At 49.3% G+C, this 24,711-nt stretch overlaps 1 protein-coding gene across 1 annotated transcript in view; it reads right to left on the reverse strand.

The window, feature by feature from the left end:
* ODF1 (outer dense fiber of sperm tails 1) overlaps positions 1–24,711 on the reverse strand; it is a 350,860-nt gene that overhangs the window by 229,950 nt on the left and 96,199 nt on the right. Inside the window, exon 4 of the mRNA XM_076071399.1 lies at positions 13,092–13,126. Within this exon, the coding sequence (XP_075927514.1) occupies positions 13,092–13,126 (35 nt within the window). The remainder of the gene's footprint in view (positions 1–13,091; positions 13,127–24,711) is intronic.

The following is a 24,711-nucleotide window of genomic DNA, read 5'->3' on the forward strand; positions in this document are numbered from 1 at the left end:
AGCGAGGAATTGGCCGCCCTGCCCTGGACAGGACGGGGCCAGCGGTCGGTCGAAAAAAAAATCTCGAGTTTACACTGACTTGGTACGGACACTACGGATGTCTAGCAACACCACCCAGTTTACACTGACTTGGTACGGACACTACGGATGTCTAGCAACACCACCCAGTGCACACTGACTTGGTATGGACACTAAGGAGGTCTAGCAACACCACCCAGTGTACACTGGCTTGGTATGGACACTACGGACGTCTAGCAACACCACCCAGTGCACACTGACTTGGTACGGACACTAAGGAGGCCTAGCAACACCACCCAGTGTACACTGACTTGGTATGGACACTAAGGAGGCCTAGCATCACCACCCAGTGTACACTGGCTTGGTATGGACACTAAGGGGGCCTAGCATCACCACCCAGTGTACACTGGCTTGGTATGGACACTAAGGGGGCCTAGCATCACCACCCAGTGTACACTGGCTTGGTATGGACACTAAGGGGGCCTAGCATCACCACCCAGTGTACACTGGCTTGGTATGGACACTAAGGAGGCCTAGCAACACCACCCAGTGTACACTGACTTGGTATGGACACTAAGAAGGCCTAGCATCACCACCCAGTGTACACTGGCTTGGTATGGACACTAAGGGGGCCTAGCAACACCACCCAGTGTACACTGGCTTGGTATGGACACTAAGGGGGGCTGGCATCACCACCCAGTGTACACTGACTTGGTATGGACACTAAGGAGGCCTAGCAACACCACCTAGTTTACATTGACTTGGTATGGACACTAAGGAGGCCTAGCAACACCACCCAGTGTACACTGACTTGGTATGGACACTAAGGAGGCCTAGCAACACCACCCAGTGTATACTGGCTTGGTATGGACACTAAGGAGGCCTAGCAACACCACCTAGTTTACACACGGACTTGGTATGGACACTAATGGGGGCCTTGCCTGAAGGCTTCTCCCACATGCTCTCAACATTGTCGCTCAAGCATGACACAAGTACTGTCAGCCTGTGCCTAAGGTCCTGTCACCTACAAATATTATTTGAAACAAAGTACACCAGTAACAACCAATTTCATTTACAGAGTTACACAACGACATTTAACGAGCAAAAAGTTGCATTGCACGAACAAAAGCCTATGTTGCAATGGGTTTTCTCATAATTTACAGACAGTGAATCAATGTATTATGATCATGTGGAATATTTTTTTCACGTGAAGATCGTGTGGAATATTCTTTTCTTGTGAAGATGAGATTCGGTAAACTTCCGACCGTGCATCGCTTCATCTTCACATGGCGATCTGAGAAGCGCCGCACCGCTTGTTGCCATATCCACAAGGCAATTGCAGAGATCATGATCACCAATGTCAAGGCGAAGTGTATGTATGTGCCTGTCATAACTATATCAGTGATAGCTAAACTTTCTATAATTGCTCTGGCAGATCAGTAGTGCAGCCAGATTTAAAACGTTTCTATCTATTTTTATTTCAAACTTGGAAATTGCTTTTGAAGAGTTTTTCTAACCGATAAGAATGTAGATTTTATTTGGGTTACATTTATTTAAAAATATAAAATCAGGTCGCTGCATGTATAAATAGTGCCTATATCAAAATTATTTTGTGTACAACACTTTCACACTGCAGTAAAATCAAACGAATGCAGGCATTGGGTTGCGTACACACAGTGTGGTCTCCGCCATTTATAGAATTTAGCATTGCCAGCAAAGAACAAGGGGCGCCACGGTGGCTAGGAGATGTTAACTCGCTCGCAGGAGGTCGTTGGTTCAATCACAAACCTGACGATGCCTACTCTATATTTGGAGTTTGCATGTTCTCCCGTGGTTGTATGGATCTTTCTCCAGATCCTCCGGTCTTTTCATTCCATATTTGGCTGCTATAAATGTTCATACAATAAGCCACTTCGTTGAGCTATCATTTTTGGCCAGGTCGCTTCTGAAAAAAAGCTATATACAGCTCGGTGGGCCTTACCTGGTAAAATTAAATAAAAATAACTTGCCTACCAAAAACATTCTCCGCATAAGATAATAATATTGTATTGATAAACTGCAGGTAAAAATCAAGACGTTATGACACAAGCTGAAATGGATACAATTTATATATTACTGATAGCAGTAACCCGAAATTGTATTTTCCCATCTAACAAGAATGCCCTGCATCGTGTTTCTGATGAAAAGGACTCCTGTCCAAAATTACTTTAAAAATATTCAAGGACTGTCGACATTTTTCATTAAATGATGGGACAGATTTTACAAATGTGCAGCTTGACGGAGTTATTGCACAAATTAAAACGCCTCGCCATCATAGTTGCTTGTACAACTTATCCTGAAAAAAAACATGGCATCAGAGAAAATGAAGTTTTACAGATTTGAGAAATACTTCCCACGTCAAAACTAGTAAATGTTAACTGCACGACAATACATTTGCATAAACTCCATCTTGCATTACCATACTTACAGCTCTTCCACTCAAAGCTCTCAATGCCCCGGGCTTGCTTCCTGAGCCACGAAGGGCCTCTGAACTTTTTCAGTTTTGCCAGCAAGTCCACGGTGGGCTGTCCTGCCACCTTTCTCAAATATATATTTCTGATATTCCTGTTAAATCAGTGCCGTATCTTTTAAATCTATCAACTGCCTCAAATTTCAGTGTGGCTTTACCGAATAGAACCAAAGAGTATTCAGTGTGGCTGTCGATTATTTGACATGTATGTAAGTACGTACGTTGATATTATTTTAAACCATACGTAGCCAACCATGCTTATCGGGAGGTGGGGCAGAAGGACAACAAACTCAAAGCAACAAAGCCGTTTGAAAGAAATGAGTTTTCAGTCTAGATTTAAAAGTGCATAGCTCCAGTGGCTTCCTAATATCGGAGCCAGTGCTCAGGGCTGTAATGTGACAAGGAATGAACAACGCTTCGATGCTCATATGAGCAACGATATGAGTTGCGCAATGAGCTGTTACGTATATACAAGACAAAGCCCCCCCCCCCCATAGCCTTAACAGACTGTTGGGGCAAGTGCTGTTAGCGAGCACCCATGAAAGCCAGAACGGCACACGAGGGGGTGGGTGGCCAGCACCAAACCCAACCACCTTTGTCTCCCCAGTGGCGATATTTTTACGCACCGCACCAGGTACTGATTTGAGGCCGAGTCGACCTAGGAGAGGCCCAGAACCGGTTCAGATAATCGTCACTGGTGTTGGCCGTGAGCGGGAATCGAACCCAGGTCGCCAGGTCCGTAGCCCAGCGCGCTAACCGCTACACCACCACTCCCCACTACACACACACACAACCATAATAAGATTCACTCTTCACCACAAACAGAGAACCCAACCATGCCCTCTCAAGCACTACTGAATCCCCACACGAATCCACCGCTCCCTCATTACCCTCCACCGACCCTCCCTCCGCCGCCCCCACACCATGCAGCAACGGTGGTAGAGAGGTCGCGGCAAGGTCAAACGCAATTAATCAATCGTAAAATGAGAGTGCATTCTCAGTTGCTGAACAAGGCCGTGCTGTCAAAGAGGATGAAACATTGCGATCATACTTCATTCCCGCGTGGCAATACTTCTGAGCACCTGGGAATACTTCCATGCAGCAAATTACACGAATCCTTTCACAGCGAAGACAGGCAGAGAATAATCATTTACAGTCATTCATCGTCAGCCGTGATCAATCTTTTCTGGATAAAGGTCTCCTCCCCGTGACCACAATTAGAAAGTGCGATTAAAATCATTTACAAGAGGTGTAATTTGGTGTCCTACTAATGCAGCACTGTGCGGCGACTCCCCTTATCCGTGAACCCTCCCCGATGCATTGGGGGGGTCAACTCGATCCGCAGATATTCTTGGTACCCGCGTCTCTACTCTTCCACGTTCATCAGTGACACCGCACGGATAAGAGGAGTAACCCCGAACCATCCGCGCATCAATTCAACATATTATCTGCATTTTTATCACAGCAGGTGCCGATTTGATCTGATTCTCAATTTTTTGTCGATAGGACGATGCGTTTGCTGATGATACCGATGGCAACAATGATGATGACGATGATCAATCATGTTGATTTATCCAAGAATGCATCTCCAGTCTCAAGATATTGAGGAGGATCCAGCATTGCAATGTTTGGCTATTTCCATTATGATGAGCAGGGAAGGAGGCAGGTGAACCAACGGAGACGCAGACGTGCGAGGCATTAACCCTGAGAGTTCTACAGGTTCACTAACCCGCTTGCTGTACTGCCGTTTTCTCATCATTGAGATTAGGAATTCTATAAATCTGTCTCATCTCATTCACAGTGTCTAACCACCAAAATGCAGGACACAACCACTCGCTAACTCACACACCCACACACTCATTCACCCACCGACCCACTCACACACCCACTCGCACAAATACGAATAACCGCCATTTGCCACTAAGTGACGGTGACGTCACCACGGTGCTTGTGCCAGGCCAGGTGCACTTTGAAGCCACGTGAAGTGTCGAAGGCTCGCTGACAGGAGGTCACGGACTAAGACCCAGGTGCAATGGGTTGGCTGACTGAAATGACTGGTAGATTCACTGTGCCAACTTGATGCATTAAGCCACCCGGCACTCCCCTCATTGTTCTGAGCGTCGCTCCTCTGCTCTCCGTTGTTGCTGGAAGGTGACTGCCTCCAACTGCCCAGTAACGTCCTTCACGAGCCTCCTCCATAGAGGCCGATCTTGACACTGCTGTTACCAGTCTTTGGCAAGTCCACTCAGCTCTACATCCTTCCGTACCGCATCAATCCATCTCTTCTCCAACGCATGCCGTTCCCGTTTAGCCCCTCTATGCGGCCAAACAGAAGCTCGCTTGGGCATGTGGTGGCTGGGCATATGGGTTACATGACCCAGCCAACACAGTCTTGCCTGCCGGAGCAGCTCACTGATGCGGAATATGTCCAGATGTTTCAAGGATTTGTGAGCTCCTCTCACAATCCAGCCTGGTTAAACCCAGGATGAATCACAGGCAGGCCAGCCTGAATGTTTCTAACCGGCGCAGATTTTCCATGAGAGGGGTCCACGTTTCAAAAGCAAAGAGAAGGGAGGGCATGACTGTGGCCGAAAATACCTGAAGCTTTGTGCAGAGCAACAGACCAGGTAGCTTCCAGACAGCACTATGCAACCAATGAAAAGATATTGCCTGACTAATTCGGAGTGAGACCTCTGCTGTCAAACCGTAGATGGTCATAAGCACACTGTCCAGGTATGGGAAACTCTCCACTCTCTGAACAACTGCTCCATCACTATTGGGGAGCTGAGGGAGTGGAGTGTTTGATGGCACAAAATACCCAGGCAAGTGCTTAGTTTTTGTGGGGCTGATGATGGTAAGACCCCGCCTCTTAGTGGCACACTCCAGGTTCAGCAGCAGCGCCTCCAACTCCTCTTATGAGTGAGCAGCAATCACCAGATTATTAGCATGCATAACATGGTTGACCAATAGGGAGCCATCCCTCGACCACACCCGGGCATCGATCAGCCTCCCATTTTATATGTACCAGATAGAAAATTCCTCATGTACAGACATGGAAAGGTTCTCGAACTACGTGATCAAAAATTATGTCAAATGATGTGGGAGCAAGAGGACATCCCTGTCGCACCCCAAGGTGAGCAGGGAATGGCTCTGACTCCTGGCCACGTAGCTTTACCCGGACCTGCCCACCATCATGAGGCACCCTTAATGATTGTGATCAGAGAGTCAGGGACTCCGAAAGCACAAAGAACTGCCCTGGACTGTTGATGGTATCATAGGCCTTGACCAGGTCAATAAAGCAGAGATGTAGATCTTGTTTGAATTACCTACACTCACGCACCAACCCACCGCACTGACCTCGGGGCCACGGCACGTTTTTTTAGAGACAAGGATTTGCGATGCATCTTCATGAGCATCCGTCCGCTGGGCCCTCTTGTGTGGTCGCGTTAGACTTTGTCAATTACTCCGTAAGTAGCGCAGCCTAGACATTGCACTTGCGCTGCGCAAATGGCTTCATGCTTGTACGCGCTTGTCCCACAAGATCGCATGCCTATTGGCTGCATTATTAACGGGGCTCCGTTAATTTTCTTTCTCAGAATAATTAAAATTCCATCGTTGCTTGGTATTAACCCACAAAGTTCTGCCCTCGTTACTAATGCGGTGCGGCATTGACTGGAAAATACGATGCGCCGCCCATGTCAACAGCGGACGTGAGAGATCCCGTGGGATTAAACGGGGAAGGGCAGGCCGTTGCGTGCCAGCGGCATGATCCAAGTTTTGCCAATATTGGCAAAAATGACACTGCCAAATACTCAATTGGCAAACGCATAGCAATCGGTGCCTCCTATTGTGAAAATCGGGCAGGACCCTGCTGACAAAAAATTCTGAGACTGGGTGAGGCTTTTCTAGGTAAACAAGCGTAATAATAATCATCATCATAACCATTTAAATCCCACTGTGATCACAAGGCACACCTCAGGGGCACATCGCTTTAATGCTGTCATTGCATCAACTATGAATCCCGCGTTCATGATGCGGACGACCGTGGTCCCATTACGGTCACTCACACCGCTGCTGCTGCTGCATCACATCAGGTGGAGGGGCTTATAATTGTGATGAGAAAGAAGAACTGAACACATCGGGTTTTTCCTCAGCCAATGTTATGATTCCAAATTCATTTTTTGTGACACTTCCCACAGTTTCAATTGGAAGGTCGCACCTAAATTCGCTAGATTTAGTCGTGAAAATTGTTCCTCAACTTTCTTTTGTGCTGAAACAATAATCATCGACACGTGTCAATTTAATTTGTTTGGCTGTCGGGTGGCAGAGGGTCTAAAACGACAGAATTTTTGCCAGATCATTCCGATTAGCACGGCTGGCTACGTACGATGGTGCGAAAGAAGTTCAACATATGTGGCCTAACCCAAAAATAATCTACGAATGATATAGTAATAGGTTTTTACCCTTTTATCTGGCACAAAAACTGACACCTTTATACAAGGGATCATGTTTGCAATAACCACAACACAAGCAGTCAAAATGCAAACAAAAATAGACAACTCTGATAATAATATGCACTGTCCTTGAATTTGATTGGTCCACACCCGAAACGGCTTTTCTTAGAGCCTAGTCTCCACTGGTGTTGGACCTTGTATAAAGGTGTCAGTTTTGGTGCCAGATAAAAGGGTAAAAACCTATTACTATATCTTGTTACTGGCAAAGGAGGTCTCATAGTGTAAATGCTTACCCCGAGCTTTCAATACTGTGATAGTGTGCTGTTTTTGAGTTGTATGCCTTTTGGCGTCATCTGGTCCAACACCAGTGGAGACTAGGTTCTAAGAAAAGCCGTCTCGGGTGTGGACCAATCAATTTCAAGGACAGTGCATATCATTATCAGAGTTGTCTCGTTTTGTTTGCATTTTGACTGCTTGTGTTGTGGTTATTGCAAACACGATCCCTTGTATAAAGGTGTCAGTTTTGGTGCCAGATAAAAAGGTAAAAACCTATTACTATATTTTGCTACTGGCAAAGGAGGTCTCATAGTGTCTATGAATGATGTTGATTTATGTGATGAGAGACTATTCGCACGACTCTACGGGAATCCTTGGCAGACCTTTATTTATATTGAAGCTCGGCAACATCCAAACTCCTAGTATGCAATTATCCTCTAAGGCATCCGCACGAGATGTTTACTATCTTGCTTGGTATACAGGACGGCATGGGTTCAATCCCAACCTTGACGCCTGGTGTATATTTGGAGCCTGCGTCCCTCTCTCTCCCCATGCTCGTGTAAATGTTTCTCCGTGTCCTCCGGTTTTCCATCCAAATTTTGAATAAACGTGCGTTCAGAGTGTTTGACTGCTATAAATTTCCACGTGATGATATGCCCACATCGGCTGAGCTATCAATTGCAGCTGGGTCGCTTCTGAAAAAGAGCTATTGTATAGCTCACTGGGCCTTACCTGGTACAATAACAAAAACAGTTTGGGTTTTTAGTTGAATCAACACACTCCACTGAGCACAGGTGCTCCTTGAGCATGGCCCCAGATGCTCGTGGAAGCGACGCTCATTTAAAAAATATGACAGCCAATTCCTTGGCTGCCTCCGAACCTAGCTGAAAATATGTTTAGTTATGATGGTTTATGGCCAACGTCCGATCCACAAATACCAAGGAGACATCACAGCGATACACTCTGCTACTCCTGCCGCAGTTATCTGGCTTGACCATCTGAATGTGAAATTGTAGTTTTTGCTCTGCATCTACATCAGCAGCCGGAGGGAGGAAGTAGAAGATGGCCAACGCCTGAGGCACGAGCTATCTTGAGTCTTTCTTGAATCTTGCTAAATATTTGACACCGCACTTCCCCGTTGTATTTGTCCACGCACAAGACGTAACCTCTCACTCCCGTGGCTTCGCGTCCCGTCGTACAATGGGCACCTTCGGGCCCCTTTTACCCTCACCGCGGGATTCCCCGTGGAAACATAAAAAAGGCTGCACGCATGAAGCAAGCGCAGGCTCGTGTGCGGTGATCTCCACATTGGACACTCATTATAATCAATTATACATTAAGGCGATGATGGTGATGATGGCAGCTACATTAGACATTGGCAAACATTAATAACGGTGGACAACCTCTTAATCCACATGAGCATGGATTTTAAAAATGCAACAGCAATTACTCTGCGCATACATTTACCTTGAATCTACTATTCTAGAGGTAACAAACACAATAACTCGGTTAAAAATGGAAAAAAATATACCAATACCCCCACCAAGACTTTATCCTAATTGGGGAAAATACACGGTGCTGGGTAAATGGTTACCCGCTACACGAGATTACGAGCACAGGTGAGAGGTGAACGCAACGGTGGGCGAAGGGAGTGGCGAACATCGCGGCCACGACGTCCGAGCCCAAAGACTCATAGAGACCCAGAGACTCACACAGAGACCCATAGATCGGCCCTGACTGTCTCATCACAACATCCCTTGGTCTCTGGACTCGTGGAAACCGCTCCGATGCCGGTCACGGCAATCAGACCCCCCCCCCTCCCCCGTCCTGTGCTCACTTCCCACTCAGCGGACGCCGCTTTTGCCGAATGATATCATGCCCGAGGAGCGAGAGGTACGACTGATGTAGAGAAAGAGGTGGCGCACAGTCCAAGTGGAAGCGTGACCTCAATGGGGCTCATCTCCATCGCTGCCTCCTCCCTCCGCCTGTCCCAGAAACCCGCTCCCCTTTATTAACCAAGCCCTTCCCCTGACCCCATCCCCCATCCCACCTCAGCCTCATTACTCACCCGCCCCGGCCTTGTACATCATCTTCATTCTATATCCTGCGCGGTATAAATCTCACTCCTCGTGATCGCCACGTCCTCCCCCATCCGTGGGTACTTATTTTATCAACCCCTTCAGGAGGTGATGGGCTGAGTTGACATCCAGCAAGGATCTTAATGCACGACTTCCTAGTTCGCAAGTCAGGAACACTGCGGCTATGCTGTCGACTTGGACACACTCAGGCACACATTATTAAACATTAACACCTCTATTAACGGTGTGTCAGAGTGGAGCAACGTGGGTAAGAGAGTAAATAGCCGGCCAGGTGGCTCAGCGGCAGAGCCAGCGGCTCCCAATCAGAAGGTTGCGAGTTCAATCCTGGTTAGGGGATGACTCAGCCAATCATTCCTTTGGGAGGGATACAATTAATACCACTATATGCAAAAGTCAAGTGATTTTCCTATGCTTAGACTCACCACCTCCATCAGCCTATGGGCTGTGCAGACCAATAAATCGTATACAACTATCAATGGGAGCCTAGTTATGTATTAAAACTAAACGATATTTTATTGTACCAGGTAAGGCCCGCTGAGCTGTGTAAAGCTCTTTTTAGAACCGACCGGGCCACGAACAATAACCCAATGATGTGGCTTATCACGTGGACATGCATAGCAGCCAAATACTCTAAACGCATGTTGATTCTAAATGTGGAGGGGAAAACCAGAGGACCCGGAGAAAAATCAATGCGACCACGGGAAAAGAGACGTGTAAACTCGACATATACAGGGGTCAGGGTCGGGATCGAACCCACGTCCTCCTGTATACCAGGCGAGGTAGTTAACATCTCCTAGCCACCGCTCCACATTGGTACGTAATCAGTTGTTTATGATATTGTGTTTTTGCCCTACCATAACAATGGAGTTTTATTGCCAAAACACATGGTAAACACAGTAGCAATTATTTAACAAGGCAGACTGCTGATGAGATCCCGAAGGCAGAAACTGGCCGAGAATGAGTTATTTACACAAATGCCTAGAGGCTGATGAATGTAAAAGTTACATTTAGGTTTTTTTTAAAACAAAGTGATGTTCTGCTCAATAAACAGTGTCTCCGAACACAATGAGCTGTGTATAACACGGCAAGGAAAAGTCTTGATTTGAAGCTTTCGTGACTGCAGGAATCCATACTCTTTGGTTCTTTCGGTAAAGTCACGTGGGTAGAAAAAGAAAACGAAATAATATATTATTTTTTATTTTGTTTTACCGAAAGAACCAAAGAGTTTGTCAAGCAAAGTATACGAAGAAATCCAAAATTAATATATTATATTGAAAATGTCCATAAGTAATTTTAAATATGAAGTCAAAGTGATTTCCTGCTGCTCAAATGAGCATTGAGGCGGTGCTCATCTGTTTAAAAACCCAGAGCCAGTCGTGGACATTCCACATTGCTATGGCTGGTGTGAGTATTTTGTCAGCAGTGGACAACCACTGCTGACGATCCCATAAAGTGGCACCTATTTTATAGACCCAAGAAGGATGATGGGCTGAAGCAGAATCAGAATCTTTATTTATGCTGGAGAAATCCGACAAGCAAAGAAGCTCTTCTTCACAGATGTCCAATCGCAGTCAATCGCCAACCGGGAGTTGAACTCACACCCTTCTGATTGCGAGCCACTCACACTTTCCACCGAGCCACCTGGGCAAATATTTATTGTACGTCGAGAGATACATGGAAGTTATTTATTATTTGAACAACACTGAGCGAGTGGGACACACAAACAGGCTCTTACTGACACTCCGGCCAACACACACGAGGCCGACCCTGGCGCCTGCTGTGAATTTGGAGTCTCCATGTTCTCTCCCCACCGTGGTCACGTGGAATTTTTTTTCTCCAGTTTTTCCCTCCCCATTTACAAACGTGCATTTAGAGTGTTTAGATTATTTTGCTGCAATCATTTGTGGCCAGGTTGCTTTTCAAAAAATAAGTTAATACCTCAGTGGGCTTTGTCTGGTAGGATGGGGATGGATTAGTGGTTGTATTTGTTTATGTTTGGGTGATTTAAATTTCGATTTAAAGCTTTCGTGACTGCAATGATTCATCTTCTTTGGTTCTTTCGGTAAAGTCACGTAGAATGAGAATAAAATAATACATTGATAAAATAAAATAACACAATAATATTCTCACGACGTTTCGGCCACAACACAAGCGGCCTTCATCAGGTGAAGGGGCGAGACTGTCTGGTAGGACAGCGCTGTCCTACCAGACAGTCTCGCCCCTTCACCTGATGAAGGCCGCTTGTGTTTGGGTGATTTGTTTATCTTTCATGAACTTTGCACTACTGTCGTGTTGTTGTACTGTTGGTTGTTGTAAGGTTCTTACCTGCCCCGACTGGACATCTGTGAAAAAGAGCTTTACAGCTCATCGGATTCCTCCAGAATAAATAAATATTCCGATGATTCTGAACCCGATGTCACGTGCCAACGAGCCCAAGAAGCTACGCGGCACTGCCACGGTGCGACGACACCTCGCAAATACGTCCCTCTGCCCCGCAACAATCGGAACGCAAAATGCCTTCTAACAATGGCAATTACTTAGTACATCCAGAGCGGCCTGATAGACTGCACCATTCCATTAGCGCGCTGGCACATGCCGTGAACCGTGTGCAGTTTAAATCGAACGGCGCATCGCGGGAGCCGGGGGCGCGCACGTGCACCCAGCGAGCCGCCCTGGCGCATCTGTCCTCTGGGCCTGCCGCTTTGTGTGCACACACGGTGTGCAGGTCCTCCCCACGAGACAAAGATCCCCCTATCGCCTTCAACAGACTGTTGGGGCAAGTGTTGTCGGTGAGCACCTATGAAGGCCGGCACTGCACGAGCGGGCAACGCTACGCCTGGCCGCCTTTGTCTCCCCAGTGGCGATGTTCACCCACCACACTGGTTACTCAGAGCAGACCTAGGGGAAGTCCAGGAGCGGTTCGGACAATCGTCGCTGGTGTTGGTCGTGAGCGGGAATCGAACTCGGTTGCCGGGTTCGTAGCGCAGCGTAGCGCTAGCCGCTGCACTGCCGCTCCCCACAAACACACACACACAAAACCAACACTCGAGCACCAAATGAGCCGAGGGAACAGGAGCCCAGTGGAGTCGAGAAGGCCTAAGCTCTACGGGATTGTTCTCAGAACACCACAGAGCCTTGCAGATAAAAATAAATAAATACATTACCTGAACATGTTGGATTTTGCAGCCACTAACCATGATTCATCGTCGACCGTTGAGTTGAGGCCACGCAATGATCCAGCCCAATTGTTTTTTGTCGCGAAAACCTCCACCGCCCCCACAAGTCAAGCCAAACCACTGCAATCGTCACGCGGTGCACGAGTTTTTAACGCGCCGTGGCGATTGCTTCAGCTCACTCACCGGCGAGGTGAAGAAGAGCCCTCATGGCCTCATTGAGCAGTGAAGACGATTCTCTTGAAACTCCGCCACGCATCGTCAGCCACTCTCACCGAAGGTGGTTATGGCTGTTCTTCAACTCACAGTTGCACAGCACGTGAAATTTTAATTTGTTTGGGCTATGTCGGGTGGTGGAGGGTTTCATGACAATAATGGCCTCACCCAAAAATCAATCACGCACGGCCATGAGTAATTTTACTCCGCGATCTCTTTCATTACAAACATAGCGGCGAACTTCAAGATGTTTCGATTAAACGCTGTGTACGTGTGTGCGTAAGGCGTGTAGGTGTGTGCGTAACGCCGTGTACGTGTGCGCGTTACGCCGTGTATGTAGAAATACCTTTAGAAACCTCGTGTCGCCACAATAATCAGCGTCTGAAATGGCAAACAGACGCGAGATCAGTCCAATTTTTACTTCGATTTAATCACTTGGCAAATCCCTCGAGCTGGAACATCTCGGGTGCAAGGGTGTGCGGCGTATCAACGCACGCACACGTAGCGCGAACACACCTCCACAAGCCTGGGTGGTTCTAAAGGCTGCCATTTCTCAGAACTGCAAACGACAATCTGAGGATCCGTCCCAGCAAGAACATTGCATCCATTCCTACCCGAGCTAAATGTTGCTGTACTACAATGTGAACACGACGAATGCCAGCAGAAACCACCGTCCCACAATTACACCAGAGGTCCGTTAAGCACAGCTTGCACGCAGGTCATCACGCGCACATACACGAACACGAGATGCCACGGTGGTGGAGTGGTATCTCCCTCGCCTGCTATACAAGGAGGTTGTGGGTTCAACCCCGACCCTGACGTCTGAATGTGTGGAGTTTCCGCGTCGCTCTCTCCGTGGTCACGTGGATTTTTCTGCGGGTCTTCTGGTTTTTCCCTTTACATTTAGAAACATGCGCTTAAGAGTATTTGGCTGTGATATATTTCCACGTGATGAGCCACTTCGTTGAGCTATCATTTGTGATGGTCCAAGTCGCTTCTGAAAAAGAGCTACGTAGCTCACTGAACCTTACCTGGTAAAATAAAAAAAGAGTTTAGTTTTTGTTAACATATATACAAATATATGAGGGTATAAATCACACGATAAAGTTTGTTGATATTCTGAACAGAATCCTGAACCATGGCAATCCACCAATTCACCGGGAGTGGAGGGTGGAAAGTGGATTATTGCTGCTAATAAGGCGAGACCAGCAACCTTTGTGGGTTCGATCCCGACCCTAGCGACAGCTGCTGCTGCTGTATGTTTGGAGTTTGCGTGTCTCTCTCTCCCCCGTGGTCACGAGGGTTTTTGTCTTCGGGTCCACCGGTTTTTCCCTCCACATTGAGAATCAACATCACGCGTCTACGAGTATTTGGTCGCGAAACATCTCACGTGATAAGCCACTTAGTTGAACTGTCATTTGTGGACAAGTCGCTACTGAAAAAGAGCTACGTAGCTCAGTGGGCCTTACCTGGTGAAATAAAATAGTTTAGTTGAAGAGTAATAGTTGAATAGCTCTGCAGCCGTACAGCCATTCCCGTTCGTGCATGCATCACCGTGAGAATCGCCATGAGAATCACCGTGAGAATCGCCATGAGCATCACCGTGAGAATCGCCATGAGAATCACCGTGAGAATCGCCATGAGCATCACCGTGAGAATCGCCATGAGAATCGCCATGAGCATCACCGTGAGAATCGCCATGAGCATCACCGTGAGAATCTCCATGAGAATCGCTATGAGCATCTTCATGAGAATCTCCATGAGAATCGTCATGAGCATCACCGTGAGAATCGCCATGAGCATCACCGTGAGAATCTCCATGAGAATCGTCATGAGCATCACCGTGAGAATCTCCATGAGAATCGTCATGAGCATCACCGTGAGAATCGCCATGAGCATCACCGTGAGAATCTCCATGAGAATCGTCATGAGCATCACCGTGAGAATCTCCATGAGAAACGTTATGAGCATCACCGTGAGAATCTCCATGAGAATCGCAATAAGCATCACTATGAGAATCTCCATGAGAATCTTCATGAGAATCGCCATGAGCATCACCGTGAGAATCTCCATGAGAATCGCAATAAGCATCACAATGAGAATCTCCATGAGAATCGCCATGAGAATCGCCATGAGCATCACCGTGAGAATCGCAATAAGCATCACTATGAGAATCTCCATGAGAATCGCCATGAACATCACCACGAGCATAACGATGAGGATAACCACGAGCATTACCATAAGCATTACCATAAGCCGATAGGAGCACGGCAGGGGACAGCCACGCAGCTGCCACAGCCAGTAAGTTGTTACAGGAGACGCAGCGACGCGCGTTCGTCACCGACCGTCTGCGAGGGTAACGTCATTTTGGCAGTGATGCTTTTCAGTGGAAAGTGAAGAAGCCCGCGACGAGGTCAAGGCGCTTGGGAGGCGTTTGGATCCAGCAAACTCCCCGCTACGCCGCGTCCAGGCGCGCTCCGCTGCGACGCTAACCATCCCTTCACGTCCAACCATCCCTTCACGTCCAACCATCCCTTCACGTCTAACCATCCCTTCACGTCCAACCATCCCTTCACGTCTAACCATCCCTTCACGTCTAACCATCCCTTCACGTCCAACCATCCCTTGACGTCTAACCATCCCTTGACGTCTAACCATCCCTTGACGTCTAACCATCCCTTCACGTCTAACCATCCCTTCACGTCTAACCATCCCTTCACGTCTAACCATCCCTTCACGTCTAACCATCCCTTCACGTCTAACCATCCCTTCACGTCCAACCATCCCTTCACGTCTAACCATCCCTTCACGTCTAACCATCCCTTCACGTCTAACCATCCCTTCACGTCCAACCATCCCTTCACGTCTAACCATCCCTTCACGTCTAACCATCCCTTCACGTCCAACCATCCCTTCACGTCTAACCATCCCTTCACGTCTAACCATCCCTTCACGTCTAACCATCCCTTCACGTCCAACCATCCCTTCACGTCCAACCATCCCTTCACGTCTAACCATCCCTTCACGTCTAACCATCCCTTCACGTCCAACCATCCCTTCACGTCCAACCATCCCTTGACGTCCAGCCATCCCTTGACGTCTAACCATCCCTTCACGTCTAACCATCCCTTCACGTCTAACCATCCCTTCACGTCTAACCATCCCTTCACGTCTAACCATCCCTTCACGTCTAGCCATCCCTTCACGTCTAACCACCCCTTCACGTCTAACCATCCCTTCACGTCTAACCATCCCTTCACGTCTAGCCATCCCTTCACGTCTAACCACCCCTTCACGTCTAACCATCCCTTCACATCTAACCATCCCTTCACGTCTAACCATGCCTTCACGTCTAACCATGCCTTCACGTCTAACCATCCCTTCACGTCTAACCATCCCTTCACGTCTAACCATCCCTTCACGTCTAACCATCCCTTCACGTCTAGCCATCCCTTCACGTCTAGCCATCCCTTCACGTCTAACCATCCCTTCACGTCTAACCATCCCTTGACGTCTAACCATCCCTTCACGTCTAACCATCCCTTGACGTCTAACCATCCCTTCACGTCTAACCACCCCTTCACGTCTAACCATCCCTTCACGTCTAACCATCCCTTCACGTCTAACCATCCCTTCACGTCTAACCATCCCTTCACGTCTAACCATCCCTTCACGTCTAACCATCCCTTCACGTCTAACCACCCCTTCACGTCTAACCATCCCTTCACGTCTAACCATGCCTTCACGTCTAACCATGCCTTCACGTCTAACCATCCCTTCACGTCTAACCATCCCTTCACGTCTAACCATCCCTTCACGTCTAACCATCCCTTCACGTCTAGCCATCCCTTCACGTCTAGCCATCCCTTCACGTCTAACCATCCCTTCACGTCTAGCCATCCCTTCACGTCTAGCCATCCCTTCACGTCTAACCATCCCTTCACGTCTAACCATCCCTTCACGTCTAACCATCCCTTCACGTCTAACCATCCCTTCACGTCTAACCATCCCTTGACGTCTAACCATCCCTTCACGTCTAACCACCCCTTCACGTCTAACCATCCCTTCACGTCTAACCATCCCTTCACGTCTAACCATCCCTTCACGTCTAACCATCCCTTCACGTCTAACCATCCCTTCACGTCTAACCATCCCTTCACGTCTAACCATCCCTTCACGTCTAACCATGCCTTCACGTCTAACCATCCCTTCACGTCTAACCATCCCTTCACGTCTAACCATCCCTTCACGTCTAACCATCCCTTCACGTCTAACCATCCCTTCACGTCTAACCATGCCTTCACGTCTAACCATGCCTTCACGTCTAACCATGCCTTCACGTCTAACCATCCCTTCACGTCTAACCATCCCTTCACGTCTAACCATCCCTTCACGTCTAACCATCCCTTCACGTCCAACCATCCCTTCACGTCCAACCATCCCTTCACGTCCAACCATCCCTTCACGTCCAACCATCCCTTCACGTCTAACCATCCCTTCACGTCTAACCATCCCTTCACGTCTAACCATCCCTTCACGTCTAACCATCCCTTCACGTCTAACCATCCCTTCACGTCTAACCATCCCTTCACGTCTAACCATCCCTTGACGTCTAACCATCCCTTGACGTCTAACCATCCCTTCACGTCTAACCATCCCTTCACGTCCAACCATCCCTTCACGTCTAGCCATCCCTTCACGTCTAACCATCCCTTCACGTCTAACCATCCCTTCACGTCCAACCATCCCTTCGCGTCCAACCATCCCTTCGCGTCCAACCATCCCTTCGCGTCTAACCATCCCTTCACGTCTAGCCATCCCTTCACGTCTAACCATCCCTTCACGTCTAACCATCCCTTCACGTCTAACCATCCCTTCACGTCTAACCATCCCTTCACGTCTAACCATCCCTTCACGTCTAACCATCCCTTCACGTCTAACCATCCCTTCACGTCTAACCATCCCTTCACGTCTAGCCATCCCTTCACGTCTAACTATCCCTTCACGTCTAACCATCCCTTCACGTCTAACCATCCCATCACGTCTAACCATCCCTTCACGTCCAACCATCCCTTCACGTCTAGCCATCCCTTCACGTCTAACCATCCCTTCACGTCCAACCATCCCTTCACGTCTAACCATCCCTTCACGTCTAACCATCCCTTCGCGTCCAACCATCCCTTCGCGTCTAACCATCCCTTCACGTCTAACCATCCCTTCACGTCCAACCATCCCTTCACGTCTAGCCATCCCATCACGTCTAACCATCCCTTCACGTCTAGCCATCCCTTCACGTCTAACCATCCCTTCACGTCTAACCATCCCTTCACGTCTAACCATCCCTTCACGTCTAACCATCCCATCACGTATAACCATCCCATCACGTCTAACCATCCCTTCACGTCTAGCCATCCCTTCACATCTAACCATCCCTTCACGTCTAACCATCCCTTCACGTCCAACCATCCCTTCACGTATAACCATCCCTTCACGTCTAGCCATCCCTTCACGTCTAACCATCCCTTCACGTCCAACCATCCCTTCACGTCTAACCATCCCTTCACGTCTAACCATCCCTTCACGTCCAACCATCCCTTCGCGTCTAACCATCCCTTCACGTCTAACCATCCCTTCACGTCCAACCATCCCTTCACGTCTAGCCATCCCATCACGTCTAACCATCCCTTCACGTCTAGCCATCCCTTCACGTCTAGCCATCCCTTCACGTCTAACCATCCCTTCACGTCTAGCCATCCCTTCACGTCTAGCCATCCCTTCACGTCTAACCATCCCTTCACGTCTAACCATCCCTTCACGTCTAACCATCCCTTGACGTCTAACCATCCCTTCACGTCTAACCATCCCTTCACGTCTAACCATCCCTTCACGTCTAACCACCCCTTCACGTCTAACCATCCCTTCACGTCTAACCATCCCTTCACGTCTAACCATCCCTTCACGTCTAACCATCCCTTCACGTCTAACCATCCCTTCACGTCTAACCATCCCTTCACGTCTAACCATCCCTTCATGTCTAACCATGCCTTCACGTCTAACCATCCCTTCACGTCTAACCATCCCTTCACGTCTAACCATCCCTTCACGTCTAACCATCCCTTCACGTCTAACCATCCCTTCACGTCTAACCATGCCTTCACGTCTAACCATGCCTTCACGTCTAACCATGCCTTCACGTCTAACCATCCCTTCACGTCTAACCATCCCTTCACGTCTAACCATCCCTTCACGTCTAACCATCCCTTCACGTCCAACCATCCCTTCACGTCCAACCATCCCTTCACGTCCAACCATCCCTTCACGTCCAACCATCCCTTCACGTCTAACCATCCCTTCACGTCTAACCATCCCTTCACGTCTAACCATCCCTTCACGTCTAACCATCCCTTCACGTCTAACCATCCCTTCACGTCTAACCATCCCTTCACGTCTAACCATCCCTTCACGTCTAACCATCCCTTGACGTCTAACCATCCCTTGACGTCTAACCATCCCTTCACGTCTAACCATCCCTTCACGTCCAACCATCCCTTCACGTCTAGCCATCCCTTCACGTCTAACCATCCCTTCACGTCTAACCATCCCTTCGCGTCCAACCATCCCTTCGCGTCCAACCATCCCTTCGCGTCCAACCATCCCTTCGCGTCTAACCATCCCTTCACGTCTAGCCATCCCTTCACGTCTAACCATCCCTTCACGTCTAACCATCCCTTCACGTCTAACCATCCCTTCACGTCTAACCATCCCTTCACGTCTAACCATCCCTTCACGTCTAACCATCCCTTCACGTCTAACCATCCCTTCACGTCTAACCATCCCTTCACGTCTAGCCATCCCTTCACGTCTAACTATCCCTTCACGTCTAACCATCCCTTCACGTCTAACCATCCCATCACGTCTAACCATCCCTTCACGTCCAACCATCCCTTCACGTCTAGCCATCCCTTCACGTCTAACCATCCCTTCACGTCCAACCATCCCTTCACGTCTAACCATCCCTTCACGTCTAACCATCCCTTCACGTCCAACCATCCCTTCGCGTCTAACCATCCCTTCACGTCTAACCATCCCTTCACGTCCAACCATCCCTTCACGTCTAGCCATCCCATCACGTCTAACCATCCCTTCACGTCTAGCCATCCCTTCACGTCTAACCATCCCTTCACGTCTAACCATCCCTTCACGTCTAACCATCCCTTCACGTCTAACCATCCCATCACGTATAACCATCCCATCACGTCTAACCATCCCTTCACGTCTAGCCATCCCTTCACATCTAACCATCCCTTCACGTCTAACCATCCCTTCACGTCCAACCATCCCTTCACGTATAACCATCCCTTCACGTCTAGCCATCCCTTCACGTCTAACCATCCCTTCACGTCCAACCATCCCTTCACGTCTAGCCATCCCATCACGTCTAACCATCCCTTCACGTCTAGCCATCCCTTCACGTCTAACCATCCCTTCACGTCTAACCATCCCTTCACGTCTAACCATCCCTTCACGTCTAACCATCCCATCACGTATAACCATCCCATCACGTCTAACCATCCCTTCACGTCTAGCCATCCCTTCACATCTAACCATCCCTTCACGTCTAACCATCCCTTCACGTCCAACCATCCCTTCACGTATAACCATCCCTTCACGTCTAACCATCCCTTCACGTCTAACCATCCCTTCACGTCTAACCATCCCATCACATCTAACCATCCCTTCACGTCTAACTATCCCTTCACGTCTAACCATCCCTTCACGTCTAACCATCCCTTCACGTCTAACCATCCCTTCACGTCAAGCACTGCGTCGTTTGGCGTCGTACTGGGACCCCGATTTTAGGATCTGCGCGAGTCACCGCACGTTGGATCACCGGCGCGCGCAAGCACCACGCGCAATTTTATTTCATACCTTCTCGCACAGATTTTACACCTCGTGTGTGTGTCCGTCACGCGTCCAAAAGTCCGCTTTGAACACCTCGTCAACCGCTGGTAAAGTTTGCTGAAGTTTGCTATCGCTATTGGATGTCTACCAGCCCCCCCCCCGCCCGAATCGACTCAGCCTTAAATGAATACCAGGTACAGTGTATAATCATAATCATCATCATCACTGGGCATGGGGTGCTGGCCACACCTCCCGCTCGTGCACCGCACACCAGTCTAAAGAGGTCCTCGCTAACAGCACTTGCCCCCACCAAACCGTATGGCTATGCGGGTGATCTTTGTCTGCGTGTGTTTCTGCGTTGAATTGTGGGGGTGTGGGGTGGCCTTCAACAACACATTTCGTCTTCACGACACTTTTGATCCAGTTAATTTAAAATCCACAATTTTTTTTAAACCCAAAAACCATGCGGAGCCAGGGGTTATAAAAGGCTTTTACACATCACATTGATATACTTGAAATGTGATTTGCAATGTTTGATATCCACAATCAAAGCCAGGATTTCGGCAGCGCTGCCACCGCGTTTGCACAATGGTGGCAATGGTGGCAATGGGCCCCCTGGAGCCGTGTGGCCAGCAAAGAGGCGGTGGCGTCTCGGCCACACGACCACTTAAAGCTCCCCCCCCCCTCACTCCCCCCCCCCCCCGTCGCTCCCCCCCCCCATCGCTCCCCCCCCCCATCGCTCCCCCCCCCCGTCGCTCCCTCCCCCCGTCGCTCCCCCCCCCGTCGCTCCCTCCCCCCGTCGCTCCCCCCCCCGTCGCTCCCTCCCCCCGTCGCTCCCCCCCCTCCCCCCCCTCGCTCTCCCCATTGCTCTCCCCCCCCCCGTCGCTCCCCCCCCCGCTCCCCCCCTCGCACCCCCCCGTCGCTCCCCCCCTCGCTCCCCCCCCTCGCCCCACACCGCAGAGCAGTGTGCAGCTGCACGAGGATATTCACTTACATCTCATCCGCACATCCGAGTGTGGCCCTTGAAGAGGACATGAAAACGACTGTCAATCACTCCAGTTTCACGCATCAAATGGTACCAGACTGTAAACGTACGAACTACCCCGCAACGGTTATTGGGGACGACGTGTAAAATGGGCATGAGTCCGTTAATAAATTAAACCACTACGCCCATTCACAAGCTCCGTGCGTAGGAGCCGGCCAAGTGGCTCGCCGGCAGAGTGAGCGGCTCTGTTGAGACTTCCAATTCTGCTTGGGGAGGGGGGGGCGGATGACTCAGACCACCCCCCAGGGTCGATAAAATAAGTAGCACTTTGTGCGGAAGTCAGCGACGGTTGTCCATGTGGATAGACTCGCCTCCGTCGTCGGAAAGTAGAATTTCCCCCTCGTACGTTCGCGGCTGCGAATAGGAGACAAGCACGGCCCTCAACGCCGCTCACGTCAGCAGAAGCACATCGCCGTGCATCGTAGTGTCAGCCGGGTCCATGAAACACTGCAGCCTGTTAGAATGGCGTCGCTGTGTATATTTAAGACATAAATCACGTAGGATGAGTGGCTCCAGGGGGCTAATAATCCGGCAATTGGGTGGCTTTGGGGTCCAATGTCAGTGCCGGTGCCCTTAGGTTGATGTCTTAGGCTCCTGAGGTGCGCCCCTGACTGTCGCGCGCAGCAGGCTGATCGCAAGTGACTGCGCGTGACCAAGTAGACGTCGCGATGCCTTCGCCCAATATGGTGGGTTTTTATTCCGCTTTGCCGAGCACAGGGGCCCCAGGGAACCAAAAATGCGAATTGGGGCACTCGCGGGCCACAGTCCCTTCGCTGGCACCTGTGGCCCCAGGCCAAAGACCCCGTCCGGGTGTGGGGATCGCAACTCTCGGCCTGTCCGGGTCCACATTGAGGGCCCGCACTGTGCGGGGATGCCGTGTGGGAGGCTGCCCCGCGGTGGGAGGCCCCGCGGTGGCCGGCCACGTGTCCTCTTTGCCGTTCATCACACCTCTCTCTGCTAATATTTCAATGCCTCCACACGCAACAAGGAGCTGTGTACAACATGACGTCAAGGAAAGTAAATATATATGTACAGGTAGAAATCGAAAATGTGTTTGAACGTAATTTTATATATGAAGTCAAAATTACTTCCTGCTTCGAATGGGCATTGAGGCGGTGCTCATCTCCTGTTACAACACTGAGCCAGTGGTGGAAGTTCCACATTCCTATGGCGGAGTGACTCTCCATAGGACAACAACGGGACATCTGTGAAAGAGCTTCATAGCTCATCTGATTCCTTCTGCAGTCTAAACCAAGATTCTGATTCACTCTTTGGCATCTCCTGAGAGAGTTGGACTCATTTGATCGACTCCAGAGGAACGTTGGGCAGAGTGAACACCCAAACTGGATATGAGCTCGCACCCTTCTGATTTCGAGCCGCCCACTCTTTTGCTGAGCGACCCAGCCACTTCAACACACTACAAACCCGAGTCAGTCGGCAGTAGCAGAGCAGAATGTTTGCATTAAATATACAGACCTGCTGCGGCTCCTGCATGGCGACCGACCGCCATATATGACACAATCCAAATCCTGCTCATACCTATTTCATGCGGGCACCCCGAAACAAAAAAAAAACGCTAAATGTTAAAAGGTTCCCTTTCAATCTTTCCAAATGCCTTTCTCCTGCCCCGAACACGACTCCTCTTTCCGCAGTCACGAACCGCTCCAGCCGGCAACCTCCAACCAATCTTCCCAAGCGGGAAGTTGAGAAGGCAACCTCCAGCCGTCTCAAGAGGGCGGTCTTTTTCGTTTCATCTCGTTGCTCATGCAAATTGCATTTCAAAACAGCCGCTGCACAATTTGTAAATGTGCACGGGAAACCAGAGACAGCGGGAAGGCAGCCAGAGCCAGTGCAAAGAATATGCCTGAGCTCTGTGGTCCTATTTTGGGATGTCTGGCCAACTACATGATAGATGCGGGGAGGAAAAGGAGTTCCTGGACAAAACCTGGACGTGTGAGGAGGGTTAATGCTCAACTGCGTGTAAAGATAGAATACAGATGGAAATGAACCCACTTTCTGCACTGCCATCATTACACCCTGGCAAGCCAGGAGGTGGCGACCTCAATAGCCATGGGTAGGGAGAGTTACAAGCGTCTCTGTGTGATCCACCAACCCTCTCGCCACCTCCACGGTGTTGCATTCAGGCCACGCGCAGCGCGGGCTCCTCCAGTGGCCCGCCGGCCGTTTATAGCCCCTGACCTCTGGTCACATCCAATCACAATAGGCATTTCATTTACCCAGCATGCCACACTCAAACCAATGGTGGTGAAAACTCATTTATTTACTGACCCTACCTGGGTGCCGAACCAATTATTCCATTGTTCAGTCCACAATTCATTTTGTCAGCGATCAGCTCCTAAAGCCCTCTTTCTGGATTTCCGGCCTGCGATTCATGTTGAGACGGCCTGGTAGAGTGCAGTCCGAGGACAAGACTGGACAGGAAATACCAAAAACCACGACTTGCCAGCGAGGTGTAAAATAATTCTCACGACCAAATGCAGGTAGGCGGCATTTCATTTGGACGCTACGCTAAGCGTCTGCAGGACAGGAGGCACGAGAGTCAGAATAAAATCCAGGAATTACTCTTTGGTTCTTTCGGTAAAGTCACGTAGAAAATAAAATCAAATAATCATAGAATACGACGTTTCAGTTGCAACACAAAAGCAACCATCATCAGGTAAGAATGAATGATAAAACACAGACACGGGAACAGCATAGGCAGACCCACATGCAGAGAGAGACACACACAAAGACACGCCGAGCGAGACACCACACCAAGACAAACAGAAGGACAACGAATCTGTGCCGAGGCCTTAAATAGAGAGAGGGGGGAGGGGCCGGGACAGAGAGAGGACTGGGGATGTGGGACCAGTTGACAAACGAGGGGACAAGGAGGGAGCAGTGTGGAATTCCGGACCACAGTGGCCGGATGAGAGACAATGGTTTAGAGCAAGAAAATCGAAAGTTTGAGAAAGCAAATTCAGTCAAATTAAGAAGTGTAATGCAATGCAACACAGAG

The sequence above is a fragment of the Petromyzon marinus genome, chromosome 33 (genome assembly GCF_048934315.1).
Source record: "Petromyzon marinus isolate PM22_M1 ecotype Great Lakes invasive population chromosome 33, UKy_Petmar_22M1.pri1.0, whole genome shotgun sequence".
In the NCBI taxonomy this organism is placed as follows: Eukaryota; Metazoa; Chordata; class Hyperoartia; order Petromyzontiformes; family Petromyzontidae; genus Petromyzon; species Petromyzon marinus.